We start from the raw sequence: 23,239 nt of genomic DNA, 5'->3' as shown, positions 1-23,239 counted from the left end.
GTAGGAATGAGCACATATACTATCAGCATTGAAAATCCTGGGTCTGACTCTTCTTTGGTAAGGAAGCTTCTAACAGTAATGCTGGTGCTTTCTTCTTATTTGAAGGGCATCCCAATTATTTCACTATGGCTTTGACTGAACGCCTCTTCATAGGGGCTGCAGTACCAAGGCCACACCACCCCATTGACCCTCAGGCTCCTGAACTGGAGGTCACCCTCACAACAGGGGTGAGGAGAGGAATATCAGGACACCAGCGGTGGGATTGTTCTAAAAAGGACACAGATTTTCCAACTTCTTGATCAGTACATTTACCCTGAAACACCTTTAAAAGCCTGAAGAAGAGGCAGATAAAAGTCACTCAGGTTGACTACCCCATAGTTTAAAAGAAGGCACTTGCCTGTTTTATTCTTTGCTCCTGGATATGATTTCTGCTTGCCCATCCTTGCTGTGCAATAGGATGTGGGAGATATTCTAGAAGCCTAGTGGTAGGGAGGGTGCTAGATTCAGAGCCCACTTTTAAGATATCTCTGGACATTGAGAACAACTATTAAGTCCAGCAAAGACATGGGTCAGTTCAAAATGATGGGGCAACCTCAGCACCCACCTGAGAGACCTTCTGGGTTCTGTCTATTTACAAAACACCATCAGGATTCTGGGGATCGGGAGACATTTCACAGGGACAACCATCTGGATGATAAGTGGAGGCCTTGGTCTTTGGCTAGCGTGACTGCCTGCTCATATTCATCAAACTAATAGCAACAACAAAAACCCACCAAAAAACCAACTTCAATAGGGGAAGAAAGGCATCAACTCCCACATAGACACCCCGGGCTTTGGCAGATTTCCTAAGTATTTCCTGAATATACCCTGGGCTGGACAGCAGTGAAAGCAAGGAGATATTCAAAGGCAGTTTCCCAAATTCCAGGCATTTCCCAGCCATTTATCACTCAAGCATACTAGTGCTGCCTGGCCATCTGTCACTGCCATCTTTGTTCTTGCATCCTCAACTCTCCCCTCCCCCTAAGGCTGGGCCACTCATTTGATTTGGGGACTGATTGTACACAAAGTTCCAGCAAGATTCAAGCTGGAGCTCCAGCATCCCTGCTTTCCACAGTAGGTCTCCCATGATATTGAGAGCCTGTAGTGTGGGCAAGGTGTGAGCAGGGTCCTGCCCATCGTGTCCTCTAGACCATGTGTTGATGCTGAAGCCAGGTCCTAGATGAGCTGTGGCCATAGATGACACAGAGCCAGAGTGATATGCGCAGCTGTGTCTGTCCATTTAGCTTCTCTTGTCCTTTCAGGCGGGCATGAGGGTCCTGGTTTCTCCTGCTTCTGATGCATAGCCAGTTTTCTTTCCACAAATCTCTGGCTTTGTCCTTCAGTCACTGAACAGATTCTAGGAGGTTCTCCTTGTCTATCTTGCTCTCTAGGAAGGCATTTCTTTCAATTACTTGTTTCAAGCATTGCTCAAATCTCCGAGAGAAATGATTACGGCCTGTTTGGCTCATTCCAAGTCATCATTGGCTTGCTCTCGCCCTCTGTATCACGGCAGTTGACCTTAATGGCTTTTTCTGGGTAATGTTATCCTCTAGGGCTGAGATCTGCTGTTTCTCAAACTTCTCCTTGATGGCTTCCAGCTCCATGCAAAGATGATTTTTTTCTGACAAAAGGTCCCTATTCCTGGTTTCAATTTGTTGCAGTTGAGTTTCCAATTCAGCTTCATATTCTTGGTTTATCTCATGGAATTCTTGGATTTCCTCTTGCATATTCTCTGCCCTCTACTTGTAGGGCAAATCTCTCCAGTAGTTAACTTCTTCCTTCTTGGAGCTGAAAGTCTTTTCTAAGTCCTCCATTGTGAAGATGGAGCAACAGATCACTCTTCTTATAGTTTGGTGTCTGGGCTGTGGCAGTGAGGATGGATGATTGGTGGCAATGGCAGGAGGAAGTGTGACTCCACAAATTCTTCATGATATTTGGAGTTGAATTCACACTGTTGCCATATTAACCCAATATTGCCCTCCAAAGTAAGAATTAAGTAACAATTTAGAAAACCCAGGCCCACCTAAGTGTATAGCTCTGTCTAAATAGCATGCAGTCCTATTTTGCTAAAGCCTAAAAAAGTCTGGATAGGTTGAGGAGAACAAGAACAGTTGCTTCTAACATGTGGCCAGTTTTATTGATGTGTTCCTGGTTACAGCCAAATTACTTTGAGGCTAATTCCAATCATGTTTTATTCCTACTTTCTGAAGTATTTCCAAAAGAGGAGAACTCTATATTTTTTCTATTTTTTGTCACAAAATGTACATAATTTATAAATGTAACTGTTTTTATTTGTACAGCATATTGGCTTAAAGTACCTTCATTTTATTGTGCATCTTTACCACCATTCCTCCTTCATAATTCTCTTCATCTTGGAAACTGTTTTCATTAAATAATGACTCCCTATCTTACCTCGTCAACGACCATTCTATTTTCTACATTCTACTTTCACACTACAACCAAATGTCCATTCACCTTCCACCACCAGACTATTCCCTTTTCCTTCATTCCTCTCTTAATAACCACTATTTTGTTGTCAGAATTAAGGTTTGTTTTTGTTGTGTTAGTTTGATTGTTTTTCCTTTCCTTTATATTTCACAAATGAGTGAAGTCAAATGTGATATTTGTCTTTCTTCTTTTGACTTATTTCACTTAGCATAATTCCCTCAGGGTTCATCCGTGTTGTTGAAAATGGCAAAATTTCACCTTATTTTTATGACAGTAGTATTCCATTATGTACTTACCACATCTTTAGCCAATCACTAATGCATAAATCAACAAGACATAAAATAAAGACACAATAACCCTAAAAGATTTTGATCTATAGGCCTGACAGACACCACTTCCCCCAAAAAACCAAATACATATTTTTCTCAGTGCGTATGGGTCATTCTCCAGGAGTGACCACATACTGGGTCACAAAACAAACATAAATACATTAAGATTGAAATCATACCAAATATCTTCTCTGACCATAAAGGTATCAAGGTAGAAATCAACCACAAAAAGAAAGTAAGGCGATCCCTCATTACACGGAGACTGAACAACATGCTACTGAAAGACCACTGGGTTAAAGAGGAAATCAAACAAGAAATCAATGAACACCTTGAGACAAACGATAATGAGATCACAACCTCCTGGAATATATGGGACACAACAAAAGCAGTATTAAAAGGAATTATATGGCAAACAGGCCCACATTAAGAAATAAGAAAGAACGCAAAGAAACCACCTCATCTTCCATTTCAAGAAACTCAAAGGGTCTCCCCGGTGGCTCAGTGGTTGAGTGCTGGGTTGCAAAGCTGCCCGCAGCCTCTGCAGTGCCGGTTCGATCCCCGGCTATTGGCGAGAGTCCCACATGGCGCGACAGACCTCTTCTGCCGCCCGCTGCTCCCCTCAGCAGTGTATTTCTCATCAGTCTGCCTGTTCTGTTCCCCACTCTGGCTCTGGTGAATCCTGTGCTTCTGACTGTATCCAGTGCTTATATAAATAAATAAATAAATCTTAAAAAAAAAAAAAGAAACTCAGAACAACAACAAGAATAAAAATAAAAAAAAAAACCCAAAACAAGAAATAATAAAAATCAAAGCAGAAATAAATGAAATAGAAATAAAAAAGACAGGGCCTCCCCTGGTGGCACAGGCGGTTGAACGCAGCACTGTGAAGCTGTCCACTGCCTTGGCAGTGCCGGTTTGATCCTGGCTGGCCAGCGAGGGTCCCACATGGCGTGGCAGACCCCTCCTGTCTCGTCCACTGCTCCCCTCAGCGGTGTATTTCATCAGTCTGCCTGTCTCTGGTGAATCCTCTAACCCTGCCACACATCTGGCCTGTACCCCGGATCTTGTATAAAAATAAATCTTTTTTTAAAAAAAAAAAAAAAAAGACAGTCCAAAGATCAATGAAATCAAAACCTGGATCTTTTAAAAAGATAACAAAATAGACAAATGTCTAGCTAGGCTCTAAAAGGAAAAGAGGCAGAAAACTCAAATAAGATCATAAATGAAAGAAATTTCAACACACATAACAGAAATCCAGAGGAATATTAGATATTACTGTGAACTTTTATATGCAAACAAGTTCAATTACCAAGATGAGATGGACAAATTCCTAGAATCATACAACCATCCAGCACTGAACAAAGAGGAAGTAGAAAACTTGAGCATACCAATTATAAGCAAGGGAATGGAAACAGTAATCAAAATCTTCCCCCACAAAACAAAAGTCCAGGACCAGATAGTTTCAGAAGTGAGTTCTACCAAACATTCAAAAATTAACAAATGCTTATCCTGCTAAGTGTTTCAAAAAATTGAGAAGGAATACTACCAAATACATTTTAGAGGCCAACATCACACTAATACCGAAACCAAACATGGATAACACAAAACTCAGACCAATTTCCCTGATAAATACTGATTATAAAATCTTAGTAAACTGAATCCAACAATGCATCGAAAAGATTATACACCACCACCAGTGGGATTTATTCCAGGACAAGGATAATTCAACACCAAAAACAATCAGTGTAATTCACCACATCAACGAAAGAAAAATAAAAAGTGTATAACAGTAGACACTGAGAAAGCACTTGATAAAGTTCTACATCCATTTATGATAAAGGCCTTTGAAAAACTTGCGATAAAAGGAATATATCTTAACATAATAAAAGTCATATAATGACAAAACCACAGTTAACATTAACATTGTCAATGGTGAAAAACTGAAAGCCTTTCCATTAACATCTGGAACAAGACAAGGATGCCCACTCTTAAACAGTGCTTTTCAGTACAGTATTAGGAGTCTAAGCTAGAGCAACTAGGCAAGAGGAAGACTTAAAAGGTATCCAAAAAGGCAAGAAGAAGTAAAGCTATCACTTTATAGATGATATTGTAATAGATAGCGAGAACTCTAAAATATCTACAGAAAAAGTAATTAAAACAGTAAACCAGTTCAGGTTTCTAAACAATACACAAAAATCAATATCCTCCTTATATGCAAACACTCAGTCTGAAGAGGAAGAAATTAAGAAAATTATCCCATTTACAATTGTACAAACCCCAAAATTAAATACCTGGGAATAAATCTGATAAAGTATGTGAAACATCTATATAGGAAAAACTACAAAACACTATTAAAAGATATACAAGGAGGCACAAAGAAATGGAACGATATTCCCCGCTTGTGGATTGGAAGAGTCAGCATTATCAGAGTGGCCTTTTCCCAAAGCAATTCACAGTTTTAATGCAATTTCAATAAAAATCTCAATTATATTCTTCAAAGAAATGGAACAGATGTTGCTGAACTTCATATGGAATCACAAGAAACCCCAAATACCAAAATCCTCCTGACTAGAAAGGGGAAAAACAGAGGTATTACACTCCTAGACTTCAAACTATACTATAAAGCCATAATAATAAAAACGGTATGGTAATGGAACAAAAACAGACACACAGACCAATGTGATCAAATTGAAAACCCAGAAATAAAAACACACATACGTGGTCAACTAATCTATGACAAAGCAAAGAATATACACTGGAACAATTAAAGCCTCTTTAATAAAAGATGTTGGGAAAACTGGACTGCCACATGCAAAAGGATGACGCTGAACTACTATTTCATGCCATACACAAGAATCAACTCAAGGTGGGTAAAGTGCTTGGATGTAAGATCTGACACCATAAAATATATAGAAGAGAACATAGGCAAAAACTTCATCACATAAACTTCAGAAACATCTTTGAAGCAAGATTCATCTCCAGAAGCAAGAAAAATTAAAGAGAATATAAACATCTGGGACTACATTAAACTAAAAAGCTTCTGTACAGCAAAAGAGATAGCACCTAAAATGAAGAGACACCCTTCTGAGTGGGAGAAAATATTTGCCCACCATACAACTGATTAGGGACTGATATCAAAGATCTACAAACAGCTTACACAACTCAACAAAAACAAAGCAAACGACCCAGTCAAAAAATGGACAGAAGAACTAAATAGACATTCTCCAAAGAAGAAGTGCAAATGGGCAATGAAAAAATGTTCCACATCACTTATTATCAGGGAAATGTAAATCAAAACTACAACGCGATACCTGTGAGAATGGCCCATATTTAAATTTAAATACCAGGAACCACAAATATAGGTGAGAATGTGGTGAAGAAGGAACCCTCTTACACTGCTGGTGGGAATGCAGACTGGTCCAGTCACTATGGAAAGTTCTATGGAGGTTCCTCAAAATACCTATTATATGACACAGCGATTCCACTCCTAGGAATCTACCCAAGGGAGACAAAAACATTAATTCAAAGGAAACCTGCAGCCCTGTATTTATTGCAGCACTGTTTACAATAACCAAGAAATGGAAACAACCCATATGTTCTGTTTCTGCCCCAAAACAGAAGAATGGATCAAGAACTTGTGGTACATATATACAATGGAATACTACTCAGTGATCAAAAAAGATAAACTCATGCCATTTGCAGCAACATGAATGGAGCTGGAAGGGATTATGCTAAGTGAAATAAGTCAGGGGAAAAAAGATAAATATCAAATGGGTTCACTTACATGTGGAATATAGAGAACCCAAACAAAGTGTCAGGGGAAAATAAAAAGACAAAATTTGCAAGCTGGCCATAGATCTGAGGCCTACAGTGGGGATAGGGAGAGTGGAGGATTAAAAATTGAGAGGGGGGGCCCCCCAGTGGCACAGCAGCTTGAGTGCAGGGCTGTGAAGCTGTCCGCAACCTCTGCAGTGTGGGTTCGATTCCTGGCTGGCCAGGGAGCAACCCACATGGCATAGCAGACCTCTCCTGTCTCGCATGCTGCTCCCCTCAGCAGTGTATTTTGTTAGTCTGCCTGTTCTGCTCCCCGCTCTGTCTCTGGTGAATCCTCTCACCCTCTTACTCCTCTGGTCTGTTCCGTGGCAAGGCCATATTGGTGATAGCGCTGAGACTTACCCCTAGACCACCAGGAGGGCCCCAGAAGCTTTTTAGTTATATGTAGTCCCAGCTGTTTATCCTCTTGTTTTCCTTGCTTCTGGGTAAGAACCCTCAAAGATGTTTCTAGGTGTATATCATGGAGTGTTTTACTTGTGTTCTCTTCTATATATTTTATGAATTCAGGGCTTACATTCAAGTCTTTTACCCATTTTAAGTTGATTTCTGTGTATGTTTGAGATAGTAGTCCAGTTTCACTCTTTTGCATGTGGCAGTCCAATTTTTTTTGCAGCACTGGAGACTTTCCTTGTTCCAGTGTCTATTCTTTGCTCCTTTGTCATATATTAGTTGACCATATATGTGTGGTTTTAGTTTTGGGCTTTCAATTTGATTCCACTGGTCTGTGTGTCTGTTTTTATTTCAATACCGTGCTGCTTTTATTATAATGGCTTTGTAACATTGTTTGAAGTCTGGGATTGTAATACCTGCATTCTTCCCCCTGTTGGCCAGAAGAGCTTTGGCTATTTGGAATTTTTTATGGTACAATATGAATTTCAACAATATTTGTTCCATTTTTTTTTAAAAGAATGCCATTGAGATTTTTATTGAAATTGTATTGAATCTGTAAATTGCCTTTGGTAGGATGGCCGTTTTGATGCTAATCTTCCAATCCATGATCAGGGAATATCTTCACATTTCTTTGTCTTCTATTTCTTTTATCAGTGTTTAGTAGTTTTCCTTGTATAGGTCTTTCACCTCCTTTGTTATGTTTATTCCCAAGTATTTAATTTTGGTGGATCCAGTTGTAAATGGGATGATTTTCCTAATTTCTTCCTCTTCAGACTGATTGCTTGTATATAGGAAGGCTGCTGATTTTTGGTTATTGATTTTGTTACCTGCAACTTTACTGAACCAGCTTGTTGTTTGAATTAGTTTTTCTGTGATTTTTTTTTTGGTTCTTTCTATATATTATCATATCACCTGTGTATAATGATAGTGTTACTTCTTTTTTCCCTATTTGCATTCCTTTTATGTCTTTCTCTGGCCTAATTGCTCTAGTTATGACTTCTAGTACTATATTGAAAAGCAGTAGCCAGCGTGGACATCCTAATCTTGTTCCAGATCTTAATGGGAAGGCTTTCAGTTTTTCACCATTAAGAATGAACATCAGGGGCCTCCCCCGGTGGCGCAGCGGTTGAGCGCTGGGTTGCGAAGCTGCCCGCAGCCTCTGCAGCACCAGTTCGATCCCCTGGCGCCTGGGGGAGGGTCCCACATGGCGCACAGACCTCTCCTGCCGCCCACTGCTCCCCTCAGCAGTGTATCTCGTCCTGTTCTGCTCTCCACTCTGGCTCTGGTGAATTCTCTCACCCTCCTGTGCTTCTGACTGTACCCAGTGCTTGTATAAATAAATAAATCTTAAAAAAAAAATCTTAAATTGTTATATATTTATAAAAAAAAAAAAAGAATGAACATCAGGGACCTCCTCTGGTGGTGCAGGCAGTTGAGCGCAGTGCTGTGAAGCTGTCCACAGCCTCTGCAGCACTGGTTCGATCACAGCCAGCTGCCGAGAGTCCCACATGGCGCAGCAGACCTCTCCTGTCTCGCCCACTGTTCCCCTCAGCAGTGTATTTCAGTCAATCTGCCTGTTCTGCTTCCACTCTGTCTCTGGTGAATCCTCTTACCCTCCCGCATATCTGGCCTGTACCCCTGTTCTTGTATAAATAAATAAATAAATCTTTAAAAAAAAGAATGAATATCAGTAGCATGTTGTTCAATCTCCATGTAAGAGCAATATCCTTGCATTCTTTTCATAGTTGGTTTCTAGTTTATGCCTTTATGGGCAGAGAAGATAGTTGGTATGATTTCAGTCTTCATGTACTTGTCGATGTTGGTCTTTGTGGCCTACCATGTGATCGATCCTGGATCGATTTTCTTTTTGTGGTGTGTTGTTCCCCAGAGGGCTTGCTTGACCATTTGTATTTTTCTCCCCATTGTTTGCTTTCTGGTTTGTTCTATGCAAGAGCCACTGTGCCACTGATACCAGTGGGCATGACTTCGAGATACTTCTACCAAGGCATTGAGGGCCGAGGGCCTGGCTAGATCTGGTGCAGTCCTGCTGGGGTTCACAAGATCTGTTGCTGTGGGTGGGTCATTAGACACTTGCCCTGGAGGTTGCCGGGTCTCTGTGCCACTGGTCCCTCCCCTGCTGTTATTCACAGCACCAAGCTGGGTCTGCTGCAGTCCTGCCAAGGTTCGCAAGAACTCTGTTGCTGTGGGCAGGCCAACGGACACTTGCCCTGAAGGTCACCAGGTCTCTGTGTGCTACTTGTCCCTCCCCCACATGTACCTGCCCCTTCCACTGGGAAATATTTTTAATTGACTTATATAATATTGGCAGGAGTTACAAGAAAAATTACATCTGGCATTTTATTTTTTTAGTGGGACTAAATATAATGTTTTGTTTATAACAAAGCTGGGATAAGTGTTGCAAAATGTAAAGATTTGATAGAATTGGGTGTTGGATGGTCTCTAAATTTTACTTAATGCTGATAATATTTCATAATAAAGACGGACTGTTTAAGTCCTTGCCCCCAAGGGAAGTTTTCATGTCTTCTTGTCACAGTTCTCAGCAACTACATATGGACTACTTAATAGTAATTACTGGCTTCATGGTCTGTGGGTGCTGGAAGGTGTTAATGTATCTTATGTATCAGACTACTCCAGAGTCTAGCATAGTGGCTAGTAGGTGGTATGCGTTCAGTACTCATTTATGGAATTAATTTATGAAAATTACTTGCTCTGAGAAAATCTCAACTTTGGGGAATGTAATTACCACTGCTGCTTTTCTGTGTTTAAGTGAAAAATGAATTTCAGACAAGCTCAGTACTGTGGTTCAGAGCACAGACTTTATTCACATATATTCTCATATCTGTCATTAACCAACATTATGGCTTTAGAAATATTATGTAACCTGAAAGTCTTGTTTTGCACAAATATTAAGTATGTGTAGGTTAACAGAAGATTAGATGTGGTGACCTGTTGTCATGCAGCTGTTCCACTCAGTAACTGGAATAGCCAATGTGCTAGCTTCTGTATTACAAAAGATAAAATGCTATCTCTGCTCTTGAGGATTCTTGTTGATAGCAAAGGAAAAACTAGAATAAAGAATGATATTAGCAAAATGAACAGTCTTGTTTGTGCTTCTTCTCAAGAGTGATTGTGATTTTTAACAAGTGATCTCTGGTTTTTGTTGCTGCCATAAACCTAGACAAGGTCTCACAAGGTAATAGGTACAGCAGTAGATTTTGCGTTCAGCAAAAAATGTTTTGAAATAAAGATACTTTGGGGGAACCCGGCCTTGACTGGTACCATGGACCTGGCGCTGACTTGGCGTTCAGGGAGAGGCACCCCTTGCGAAGCAGGTATCAGATTTTTCTGTATGAGTGAAATCAGTTGTTAAACTGCAAGTGACAGAGCATATTTTTAGGATGTCTTAAGGTGAATAAAAAGTGAAATTATGCTGTCTTGAGCCATCTATCCAGAAATTCACTAAGCTAGTAACCTCAATAGGCAGGAGAGGTTGAGAAAGCACCAGATAAATATTGACTAGCATGTGTCCCAGACCAACTTTGTGGTTACATGGTGCTATGTGTTGATACTTTGAGGAAAGATAGAGGTGCTGTTTCCTCTTCTACAAAATGAAAATTCGTGAAAAATGCTAAATGAGCTATTGGAAGGTCAGTTAAAGGCAACAGACAGGTACAGGAGCTTAGAAAGGAAATCTAGGAGGAAAGAGGGTTCTTCACCAAAGATTATATATCTTCACCAAAGATTATATATCTTCACCATTGATTATATATCTTTGATATATAATCAAAGATAGAATCTGAGACAAGTTGCACAAAGCACATATCAATGTGGGATGTACAGTTCAGCAGCTCTGCTCCAATATCTGAGAAAGGGAGAAGCTTTGTTTGAAAGTTAGTAAGATTACCGAGGACTTCTGAAGAGAATGATAGAACCTGTTAAAGAGGAAGCATCAGCAAAAGTAGCAGAATTGCTCCAATTCTGTTTGGAATCTGTAGAACTTAAACATTTTATTGAAGAACAAACATTATTAGAACCTCCTTTGATCAAATCCATGATTGTTGGTAGAGCAACATTTCTCTCTCTTCACCTCCTGGGATCCCAATTATTTTTAAGTTTTCTCTTCTAATTGAGTCTGATGTTTCTTACAGAGTTTCCTCATTTTTCCTTTATCTTTGATTCTCTCCCTTTTTCTAAGTGGGTGATTGGTTCACTTCATTCTTCTACATATGAAATTCTTCTGCCAGTCTAAGAAGTGCGGGAGGGTGAAAGAATTCACCAGAGCCAGAGCGGGGAGCAGATCAGGCAGAAGGACCGAAATAAACCGCTGAGGGGAGCAGCGGGCGGCAGGAGAGGTCTGCGCGCCATGTGGGACCCTCCTCTGGTGGCCGGGGAGCAGCCGGGTATTGAACAGGCTCTGCAGAGGCTGCGGGCAGCTTCACAACCCAGCGCTCAACCGCTGTGCCACCAGGGAGGTCCCAGTCTAATTCTATTTAAAGTGCTTTCTAACTTTGTATTTCATTTGCAGTCTCTTTTTGTGATCTTTTCACATATTTAATTTGGTGAAGAACCCTCTTTCCTCCTAGATTTCCTTTCTAAGCTCCTGTACCTGTCTGTTGCCTTTAACTGACCTTCCAATAGCTCATTTAACATTTTTCACGAATTTTCATTTTGTAGAAGAGGAAACAGCACCTCTATCTTTCCTCAAAGTATCAACACATAGCACCATGTAACCACAAAGTTGGTCTGGGACACATGCTAGTCAAATTGAATGGCAAATTGAAATATTGAACATAACGTGAATCCCCTTCAAAAATTAACAGAATTTGACATTATTACAATACAGAAAATAAAATGTTAAATTAGCAGATTCATATTCTGTAATAATGGAGGAGGTAATTCTAAACAAAGCAAAAAAACCCAGAATCGGTTTTATTAGGTATTGGAATACACTAAATACTTGCCAGTTGAAGAGTAGATTTCTTTCTTTCTTTTTTTTTTTTTTTTTTTTTTTGGTCAAAGTGAAGCATTTTATTGCACTGGACTCAGTCATACAACGCAATTTTATCAATTGAAATTTTTTAATTCCCCCCCCCATAGTGTGTCTCTGGTTTATAGTTGCTTGTTGATTTTGATTTTTACTTTATTCTAATTAGTCTTTTTCCTGGTCCCTTATTTAGGTTTTCTAAATTCCTGTTATGAGTGAGGCCATCTAGTATTTTTCTTTTTCTTTCTGGCTTATTTCGCTGAGTGTTGATCCCTTCCAGCTCCATCCATGTTGCTCCAAATTGCATGAGTTTATCTTTTTTGATTACTGAGTGATATTCCATTGTGTATATGTACCACATCTTCTTGGTCCACTCATTTATTTGGGGGCATTTGGGTTGTTTCCGTAGCTTAGCTATTGTAAATAGTGCTGCTGTAAACATAGGGGTGCAGATGCCCTTTTGAATTGATGATTCTGTGTCCTTTGGGTAAATACCTAGGAGTGGAATTGCTGGTTCATATGGAAGCTCTATCTTTAGCAGGTTGAGGAATCTCCACACAGCTTTCCATAGTGGTTGGACCAGTTTGCGCTCCCACCAGCAGTGTAGAAGAGTTCCTTTTTCTCCACATGCTCGCCAACATTTGTTGTTGTTAGTTTCTTGGATATGTGCCATTCTCACTGGTATAAGATGGTATCTCATTGTGATTTTGATTTGCAGTTCCATGATTACAAGTGATGCGGAACATTTCTTTATATCTATTGGCCATTCGCATTTCCTCTTTGGAGAAGTTCTAGCTCTTCTGCCCATTTTTGGATGATTGTTTACTTTGTTTTTGTTGAGACTCTCAACTCTTTGTAGATATTTGTCATCAGTCCTTTATCATTTGTGTTGTGTGCAAAAATTTTCTCTCAGTCAGTGGGGTGTCAGTTTGTTTTGGTTACTATCTCTTGTGCTTTAATTTGATGTAGTCCCAGCTGTTTATCTTTGCCTTCGCTATCACTGCTTTCGGTGATGAGTCTTTAAAGATGTTACTGATGGGCCTCCCCGGTGGCGCAGCGGTTGAGCGCTGGGTTGCGAAGCTGTCCGCAGCCTCTACGGCGCTGGTTCGATCCCCGTCTGCTCCCCGGCCACCGGAGGAGGGTCCCACATGGCGCGCAGACCTCTCCTGCCGCCCACTGCTCCCCTCAGCAGTGTACTTTGGTCCTTCTGCCTGATCTGCTCCCCGCTCTGGCTCTGGTGAATTCTCTCACCCTCCCGCGCTTCTGACTGTACCCAGTGCATGTATAAACAAAACAAACGAATAAATAAATAAATAAATGAAACATGCCTCTATTAAAAAAAAATTAAAAAAAAATAAAGATGTTACTGAGGTGTATGTCATATAGTGTTTTGCCTATTTTTTCTCCTATGTATTTTATGGTTTCAGGTCTTATGTCTAGTTCTTTAATCCATTTTGAGTTGGTTTTTGTGCATGGTGTGAGGTAGTAGTCAAGCTTCATTCTTTTGCTTGTAGTGTCCCAGTTCTCCCAGCACCATTTATGGAACAGACTTTCTTTGCTACAATGCATAGTCTTTGCTCCTTTGTCAAAGATTAGTTGACCGTAAATCTGTGGGTTTATTTCTGGATTTTCTATTCAGTTCCATTGATCCATGTGTCTGTTCTTGTTCCAATATCATGCAGTTTTGATTATTATGGCTTTGCAGTATAGTTCGAAGTCTGGTAGTGTGATGCCTCCATTCCCTTCTTTTTTTCAGGAGAGCTTTGGCTATTCAGGGGTTTTGGTCGCTCCATATGAATTTCATCAATATTTGTTCTCTTTCTTTGAAGAATGTCATTGAAATTTTTATTGGAATAGCATTGAATCTGTAAATTGCTTTTGGTAGGATGGCCATATTGATAATGTTAATTCTTCCAATCCGTGAGCAGGGGATGTCTTTCTATTTCTTTGTGTCTTCTTCTATTTCTTTTAACAGTGTTTTATAGTTTTCTTTGTGTAGGTCCTTTACCTCTTTTAGGTTTATTCCCAAGTTTTTTTTTTTTTTTGTTTCATTAATAAAAGGGATGGTTTTCTTGATTTCTTCTTCTTCAGATTTATTGTCTGTGTATAGGAAAGCTACTTATTTTTGTGTGTTGATTTTGTATCCTGCTACTTTACTAAACTGATTCGTTTGATTAGTTTTTCTGTGGAGTTTTTGGGATTCTCTATGTATATTATCATATCATTTGTGAATAATGATCGTTTGACTTCTTCCTTCCCTATTTGTATTCCTTGTATGCCTTTCTCTTGTCTTACTGCTCTGGCTAGGACTTCCAGTATTATATTGAAAAGCAGTGGTGAGAGTGGACATCCTTGTCTTGTTCCAGACCTTAATGGAAATGCTTTCAACTTTTCACCATTGAGAATGATACTGGCTGTTGGCTTGTCATAGATGGCCTCTATGATGTTGAGGTATGTTCCTTGTATCCCAAGAATTTCAAGGTCTTTTATCATGAATGGGTGTTGCACTTTGTCGAAAGCTTTCTCAGCCTCTATTGATATTATCATATGGTTTTTATATTTCTTTTTGTTGATGTGTTGGATTACATTGATTGGTTTTTGGATGTTGAACCATCCTTGTGTCCCTGGAATAAATCCTACTTGGTCCTGGTGAATTATGGATATATTGTTGGAGTCTGTTAGCTAAAATTTTATTGAGGATTTTTGCATCCATGTTCATTAGAGAGATTGGCCTGTAGTTTTCTTGTTTTTTGTTGTCCTTGTTCAGTTTTGGTATTAGTGTAATGTTGACTTCATAGAATGTCTTTGGTATTATCCCTTCTCAATTTTTTGAAAGAGTTTGTGAAGGATAGACACTAATTGTTTCTGGATGTTTGGTAGAATTCATTTGTAAATCCATTTGGTCCTGGGCTTTTGTTTTGCGGGAAGGTTTTGATTACCATTTCAATTTCACTGCTTGTAATTGGTCTTTTTAGGTGTTCTATTTCTTCTTTATCTAGCTTTGGGTGATTGTAAAGTTGTAGAAATTTGTCCATCTCTTCTACATTGTTGAGCTTGTTTGCATATAACTGTTCGTAGTAGTTTCTGATTATTCTTTTGATTTCTGCTGTGTCTGTTGTGATTTCTCCTCTTTCATTTGTGATCCTATTTATTTGTGCTTTCTCCCATTTTTCTTTGTAAGCCTGGCTAGGGGTTTGTCTATTTTATTTATTTTTTCAAAGAACCAACTTTTGCTTTCGTTGATCTTTTGGATTTTTTTTTATTTTATATTTCATTTATTTCTGCTTTGATTTTTATTATTTCCTTTCTTCTATTGGTTTTAGGGTTTTTTTTTTTTTGCTGTTCTTTTTCTAGTTCTTTCAGCTGTGAGATTAGGTTGTTTCTTTGAGTTCTTTCTTGATTCTTGATGTGAGCCTGTATTGTTATATATTGTACTCTTATTACTACTTTTGCTGCGTCCCATACATTTATGAAATTGATGTCATCCTTGTCATTCAACTCAAAGTATTTTTTAATTTCTTCTTTGATCTCCTCATTAATCCAGTGGTCTTCCAGTAGTGTGGGTTTCAATCTCCATGAAGTGTGTGTAAGGGGTCCCTTGCCTTTTTATGATTTATTTATAGTTTGATGCCTTCATGGTCAGAGAAGATGGTTGGTTGGTATGATTTCAGTCTTGGTGTATCTGTTGATGTTTGTCTTGTGTCCCAGTATGTGATCAATCCTGGAGAGTGATCTGTGTGCACTTGAGAAAAATGTGTACTCAGATTTTTTGGGTTTAGTGTTCTATAGATGACTGTTAAGCCCATGAGGTCTAGATCCTTATTTAGCTTTAATGTCCTTACTTATTGTCTCATTGATCTATCCATTGATGATAGTGATGTGTGAAGTCTTCTCTACATATGTGTTTTCTCTGATGTCTGTTTTCAGAGATGATAATAGTTGTCTGATATATTTTGGTGAGCCTTCATTTAATGAGTATATGTTAATGAGTGTTATTTCTTCTTGAAGTATTGTCCCCTTGATCATTATGTAGTGACCGTCTGGCTCTCTTTTTACCTTTTTGAGTTTGAAATCTGTTTTATCAGATATAAGTATAGCTGTTCCTGCTTTCTTTTTTGGTCCTTTTGCTTGTAGGATTGTTTTCCATCCTTTAACTTTGAGTCTATTTTTATCTTTTGTAGTTAAGTGTGTTTCGTGGAGACAGCAAAAGGTTGGGTTTTGTTTCTTAATCCAGCCTATCACTCTGTGTCTTTTTATTAAAGAGTTTAGTTCCTTTACATTTGGAGTTAGTATTGATATGTTAGCATATTTGCCATTGTGTCTTTTCTCTGGTTTTATTTTTTTTTTAATTTTTTGTAAATTTTTTTGTCTTGTTTCTTTCTTATTCATCCCTCTGTTGGTTTTGGTTTTAGGACTCCTTGTAGTATTTTTTGGAGTGGGGGGTTTAGTTGTAATGAAATTCTGGAGTTTCTGTTTGTCTGGGAAGGTCATTATTCTCGCTTCATACAGGAAGGAAAGCTTTGCGGGATACAGTATTTTTTTTTAAGATTTTATTTTTATTTATTTATTTATACAAGAACCAGGGTACAGGACAGATGCGTGGGAGGGTGAAAGGATTCACCAGAGACTGCGGGGAACAGAACAGGCAGACTGATGAAATACACTGCTTAGGGGAGCAGCAGGTGCAACAGGAGAGGTCTGCAGCGCCATGTGGGATCCTCGCCAGCTGGCTGGGATTGAACCTTCACTGCAGAGGCTGTGGACAGCTTTCCAGCATGGTGCTGAACTGCCTGTGCCACCAGGGGAGGCCCGATAGAGTATTCTTGGTTGACAGTGTTTCTTGGAGTCTGTTGACTATGTCCCTCCACTCTCTCCTTGCCCGTAGTGTTTTTTCGGAGAATTCTGATGTCAGCCTGATTGGTTTTCCTTTGTATGTTATCTCTTTCTTCCCTCTTGTCAACTTCACTATTTTTTCCTTGTCTTGGATTCTTGGGAGCTTTACCATTATGTGTCTTGCTCTATTTTTCCTTTCATCATGGAAGTTTGGTGTTCTTCTTGCTTCTTGTATGTCCTTTTTTCACTTCCTTCTTCATTTTTGGGAAGTTCCCTTCAGTTATTTCCTTGAATATTTTCTCTGCTCCTATGTCTCTCTCCTCTCCCTCTGGGATTCCTATAACTCTTATATTTCCTTTCCTCATGGAGTCAGATAGTTCCTGAAGTCTTTCTTCATTCTTTTTCCTTTGTACTTCTCTTTCCTTTTCTGTTTTGGTTCTCTTTATTTCTGTGTCTTCGAGAGTACTTATCCGTTCCTCCCTTTCATCTATTCTGCTTTCACTGCTTTTCCCAGAGTTCTTTAGCTCTTCCATTAATTCTTTCATCTCCTGCATTTCTTTCGCTCCCTCTTTAGGGACTCAGTTTCATTCTTCTGATCATTGATTATTTTTCCCTTATCATTGTTTTCCCTTATGACTTCTGTCAGTTTTTTAATCATGGCAATTTTAAATTCTCTTTCTGGAAGGCTCAGAAGTTCTTCCAAGTCACTGTTGTTGCATTCTGGTGGGTGATTTTCTTTTTGTGGTGTGTCTTTTCCCTGAGGACTTGCTTGGTTGCTTGTAGTTTTTGTTCTCCCTCCTGCTTGTTTTCTAATTTGTCCTATGTGTTGGGACACTGTGTTGCTGGTACTGGCTGGCGTCTTTTTTTTTTTTTTAAAGTCTTTTTTTTTTTTTTTAATAGAGGCATGTTTTATTTATTTATTTATTTGTTTGTTTGTTTTTGTTTATACATGCACTGGGTACAGTCAGAAGCGCGGGAGGGTGAGAGAATTCACCAGAGCCAGAGCGGGGAGCAGAGCAGGCAGAAGGACCGAAGTACACTGCTGAGGGGAGCAGCGGGTGGCAGGAGAGGTCTGCGCACCATGTGGGACCCTCCTCCGGTGGCCAGGGAGCAGCTGGGGATCGAACCGGCACCACAGAGGCCGCGGGCAGCATCGCAACCCAGCGCTCAACCGCTGCGCCACCGGGGAGGCCCTGGCTGGCGTCTTTTTGGTGTACCCTTTCTGGGATGTCAGAGACTGGTGGTCCAATCGAGTCAAATACTATTATGCCAGAAGTCCAGTAGGGCAGTGGTACTATGAATATGTTAATGGTTGCTGTCACAAAATATCTCCTCTTTCTGTGTTTGTTTAATTCCAAAGCTATGTCTTGAGATCCCACAGACTGCCCTGGAGGTGGGGTGTGGCTGGATCGCCCCTGGGCTCCAAATCACTGGATCCCCTCATTTAACATTTTAAATGTTGCTTTGAAGTCTCTGCCTGATAGGTCCTCTACTTCTGTATCCTTCCTTTACATTTTTCACATGACTTCTGTTCTCATTTTGCTTTCTATCTTGCGTTCAGATGTTCCTAGCTATCTAGGCATGTGTTGCCTTATTTGCTCTCTCTCTCTCTCTCTCTCTCTCTCTCTCTCTCTCTCTCTCTCTCTCTCTCTTTCTGTGTGTGTGTGTGTGTGTGTGTGTGTGTGTTTGGTGTGCTGTAGATTGTTTTGTTTGTTTCTCTCTCACTTTAACTCGGTGTGAGGCGGTGGCAGGAGGGGTGTTGGGGACTTTAATACTTGATCTCAGTTTGAGATGAAGTTGGTTACCACTACCTACTCTTCTTTCATTCCACAGCTTAGGTTTTCTTAACTTCCTATCCCACCTCTCTGCTGCAGACAATCACAATCTATGAAGCTGGAGTCCCTCAGTTGGGAAAGCTAGATTTGGACCCTCCAGGTTCCCAATTGGGGACTCTGTTTTACTTGGCTGGGTGGCAGTGCTGTGCCACAGTATTAAGGCAGACAAGGGCTTGTGGCTATGGCTGCCAACTATGGCCATGGCAGCCCAACCACTGTCCTTACTGCAGCTTCTACAAGGCTGCGATACTGTGTGCTGTTTGTTTATTTTCCCAAGTGATTTGTGACTTTCTCAAGTCATTCTCTCTGTTATTTGGCTTTTTGTGTCCTCTGTCCTGGCTTAGGTGGCTTCTCTTAGATCTCTTTTGGGGAGAATTTGGGGAGGGAGCTTTCAGAGTCCACACTGACCGGGAGTTCCCACTACCTCAGGTTGGGCCTGTACCTACTTACATGTCAGCCAAGTTCCTTTCAGGAATTACTCAGTGTCTCGGATTGCCCTTGTCACTTTCTGATAACTGATAATACCCACTTTACTTCAAGATCTGTGTGGGTCAATCCTGGGAGTCTATAGATGGTATGGGGCATTTGGATCTTCCTATGAGCAAATGCTATTTTTCATAGTTGCTTTTAAGAGAGGGTATTTCCAGCTTCTCTATTCTGCTGTGTAATGTTTGTTAATTTTTTTATGAGCTCTTTAACTTTTCCTCTTCCTATTAATCTCTGGTAACCAATGGCTAGGTCTAATCTATTTTAGAGGAAAAGTTACTTACATAAACGTTTCTTGTCTATTTAGCTCCACAACTTGGGAATTAATCCAGCCAACATTGGACTCAACACATTAACAATGGAATCTGACAAATTTATATGTGTTAGAGAGAAAGTTGGAGAAAAGGCACAGGTCGTGATTATTGACATGAGCAACCCAATGGCGCCATTCAGACAGCCTATCTCTGCAGAAAGTGCCATCATGAATCCAGTCTCTAAGGTGATAGCTCTGAAAGGTAAGCCTGATAGAATTTTTTTTCTAACTTTTTTTTTTAAAAGATTTATTTGTTTATTTATACAATCACTGGGTACAGTTAGAAGCGTGGGAGGGTGAGAGAATTCACCAGAGCCAGAGCGGGGAGCAGAGCAGGCAGAAGGACAGAAGTATACTGCTGAGGGGTGCAGCGGGAGAGGTCTGTGTGCCATGTGGGACCCTCCTCCGGTGGCCGGGGAGCAGCCAGGAATTGAACCAACACTGCAGAGGCTGAGGGCAGCTTCGCATCCCAGCACTCAACTGCTGCGCCACCGGGGAGGCCCAGCCTGATAGAATTTTTAAAAAGGAAGTTTACCTGTTTCCCTGCCTTATTACCATAAATAGTGGATAAGTGGCAGTAAACTTAGCAAACTGTCATCAATATTAAACTTAATTCCAACAGTTTAAGCAAAAGCTGCTTTGTGTGCCCTGAAGGAAACTCCTGAGCACCCAAACTTTTTGCACCTTACTCATAATACCAAATACATAAGAAAAAAGATATGTCCAGACCCCATGTTACTGCAATGACCTTGTGACGGGAGCTTCACAGTGGTGCTCTAGTCATCCTAGAGTATAATCCAGACACATAGCTGTTGCTTCCTTGAGCTCAGGGGATTTGGGTGCTTGAAACCATCTACTTATCTTGAGACTATAGACCTTTCATATTGTCATATTTTGGGAAATGAAAGGATTATGTTAACATAATTTTATTTGAAATGCATTATCACTTATAAAGTAAGTAAACACTGGTTCTGAACCTAAAATTTGTGAAAACCAAATGTTATTTTTGAGTGGGCTTCTATTTTTTCCACAAAAATGTAGTCTGCTTTGTCTTCATTAGGCAGACGGATACCTAGACATTAAGACCTTTCTATTTAAACAAATTGCTGGATATTTTTAATTCAAAATGACCTTTATGTCAACTCTTTTTTTCTTTGATATATTCTCAAAGTATTTTTTAAGCATGTATTGTAAGCAGTGTAAACTATTTTAATTTAGCTTATTTTTAATGATGTTTGCTGAAGTAACATTGACTTAGAACACTGTATTTTTTGTAAAGATTTATTTATTTTTATACAAGAACCAGGGTACAGGCCAGAGATGCAGGGGGTGAGAGGATCCACCAGAGACAGAGTGGGGAACAGAACAGGCAGGCTGATGAAATACACTGCTGAGGGGGGCAGCAGCCATAGGAGATGTCTGCTGTGGCATGTGGGTAGCTCCCTGGCCGGAAGCTGTGGATCGCTTCACAGTACTGTGCTTAACCCTTGAGTGACAAGGAAGACCTTGTTGCAGTTGTTCTTAGTGACCTTATCTAGCATTTGTTTTCCATTTGGTATTCTCAATGTGTCTCAGAAATGAACTGCATTTTAGATTTCTTGTTTCTCCTTAATAGCGGGTTGGATGGAGGGGAGGGAAATGGGATTGGGGAAAAGGGTAGATATTGTGTACTGTAGCATGCAGATATTGTTAATTCCTTTCAACCAAAGACCACTAGGAACACACCTGAAGTTGAACAGTGAAAGAGCAGTATAGTCTGGCTGTGAGTACTAGGCTAGTTTCCCAGTGGGCAGGGCTGTCCTTTTTCTTTCTTTCTTAATATTCATATAAATTACTTCAGCTCTAATACTGAGTGCTATTTAATTTTGTATATGAAGGTGAGAGGCATTGGAACAAAGTGCTATAATTTTAAGGCTTTATCCTATTTTTACTGCAATCTGCTTATAAGGTTAATCTTGAATCCATATAGTGCAAATGGTGAGCAAATGGAGGATATACAGTATGTTTTAAAGAACCTAGACCAAAATGAATGAAACTTTCTATTAAAACAACCAAAAATCGGCAGAACCCTGCTCCCCTCCCCCGCCCACAAAGTCGGCACTCTCCGACCAGCAGAGAGGAGGGAAAAAAAAAAACAAAACAAACTAAAACGACCAACAAAAACAAACTACGCAGCAAGCGGGACTGTGAGTGGAAAGGAACTATTTCAGCCACCACACCCCGTGAACGGGAGCTGTGGAGAATCCTGCAGGATTCGCTGCGGAGGTGAGCTCCAGGCGCCATTAAAGAGAGACCCCGCCCCCCAGGAGGAGGCCAGGACCAGCACACAGCCCCGGGCCCCCTGGTACAGCGCTGGAAAAGCAAACGCGGATGGGGATCGGGATTGCGTGGAAAAGCAGCGCGGATCGGAATCGGGATCGCGCGGAAAAGCAGTGCGGTTGAAAAGCAAACGCGGATCCGGATCGCAGCTGCCCAGGTCCCCGCGCCTGTGACCTAGGCTTGCGGGGAGACACTCGGAGGCCCTCACTGAGTGAGCAGGAACCAGGCGCCCAGGCACGGGAGTGGGATTCCAAAGGCGCCATTCCCACGCCACTGAACTGGGCTACAGCCCGCGTCCTGGAACTGAGGGCTTTGGAACTGAGACCCGGGGCACGAAATTAGGGGTGTGGGTTCCCCACGACGGTGGGGCACAAGGCAGACACAGCACCCCAAAGCCGTTGAGGTTTACCCTACCATTCCCGCTCTGTTCCCTGTCCCACGGGGTGGAAAATCAGCTCCCCAAGGGCTCTAGGAGAGATCTCTGGCGCAACCTAGCAACTTGAAACCAGCAGAGGCTGCTGGAGGAGCCAGTGGCCAGCTGGCGAGTTAGCCCACGCCGTGCCCCTTCCGACCAGTAGTCTGAACCCACAGGAGGAGCGAGCACCCACAGCCGGGGCAGACCAGGCGCGCAGAAGAGTGTGCCTGAGACTGGACGTGCAGGGACATGCAGGGACATTTCTTCAGTAAAGACTACCTGCAGAAGGCTTCCTCAGGAGCCAGAGGGGAGCGGGGGAAGTTCGCCCACGCCAGACCCCCTCTGGCCTGCAGTCCAAGCCCAGAGGGGGAGCAGGAACCCACTGCCGGGGCAGACCAGGCACACAGGGGAGTGTGTCCCCACATCAGCATTTTAGAACAGGGACCTTTCTCCAGTAAAGACTGCTTGAAACTGACATATGGCTCCTGGAGGAACCAGAGGGGAGCAGAGAAGCTCACCAAGATGCCGGCCAGTCCCAACAACACAGTGTCCCAACGCATACGGCAAATTAGAAAACAGACAGTAGGGAGTAGAAGAACCACACGCAACCTAGCAACTCCCCAGGGAAAAAGCACACCACAAAAAGAAAACCAGCGCCCAGATTGCAACGACAGTAACTTGGAAGAACTTCTGAGCCTTCCAGAAAGAGAATTTAAAATTGCCGTGATTAAAAAACTGACAGAAGTCATAAAGAAAAACAATGATAAGGGAAAAATAATCAACGATCAGAAGAATGAAATTGAGTCCCTAAAGAGGGAAAACAATGGTCAGAAGAATGAAATTGAGTCCCTAAAGAGGGAAGTAAAAGAAATGCAGGAGATCAAAGAATTAATGGAAGAATTAAAGAATTCTGGGAAAAGCAATGAAAGCAGAATAGATGAAATGGAAGAACGAATAAGTACTCTTGAAGACACAGAAATAAAAAGAACCAAA

The 23,239-nt window shown here is 40.9% G+C and overlaps 1 protein-coding gene and 1 pseudogene across 2 annotated transcripts in view; one reads left to right on the top strand and one right to left on the bottom strand.

The window, feature by feature from the left end:
* CLTCL1 (clathrin heavy chain like 1) overlaps window positions 1-23,239 on the top strand; it is a gene marked incomplete at both ends in the record, with an annotated part of 148,746 nt that overhangs the window by 8,709 nt on the left and 116,798 nt on the right. Inside the window, one exon of the mRNA XM_084245481.1 lies at window positions 19,507-19,714. Coding sequence (XP_084101607.1) covers window positions 19,507-19,714 — 208 coding nt within the window. The remainder of the gene's footprint in view (window positions 1-19,506; window positions 19,715-23,239) is intronic.
* LOC311179084 (nuclear distribution protein nudE homolog 1-like) lies at window positions 955-1,853 on the bottom strand (annotated as a pseudogene). Its single transcript has one exon. The product of its transcript is annotated as a nuclear distribution protein nudE homolog 1-like (transcript).

Source organism: Talpa europaea (genome assembly GCF_964194135.1).
Source record: "Talpa europaea genome assembly, chromosome: 10".
NCBI classification, from domain to species: domain Eukaryota; kingdom Metazoa; phylum Chordata; class Mammalia; order Eulipotyphla; family Talpidae; genus Talpa; species Talpa europaea.
This window is presented reverse-complemented; position numbering and strand designations above follow the sequence as displayed.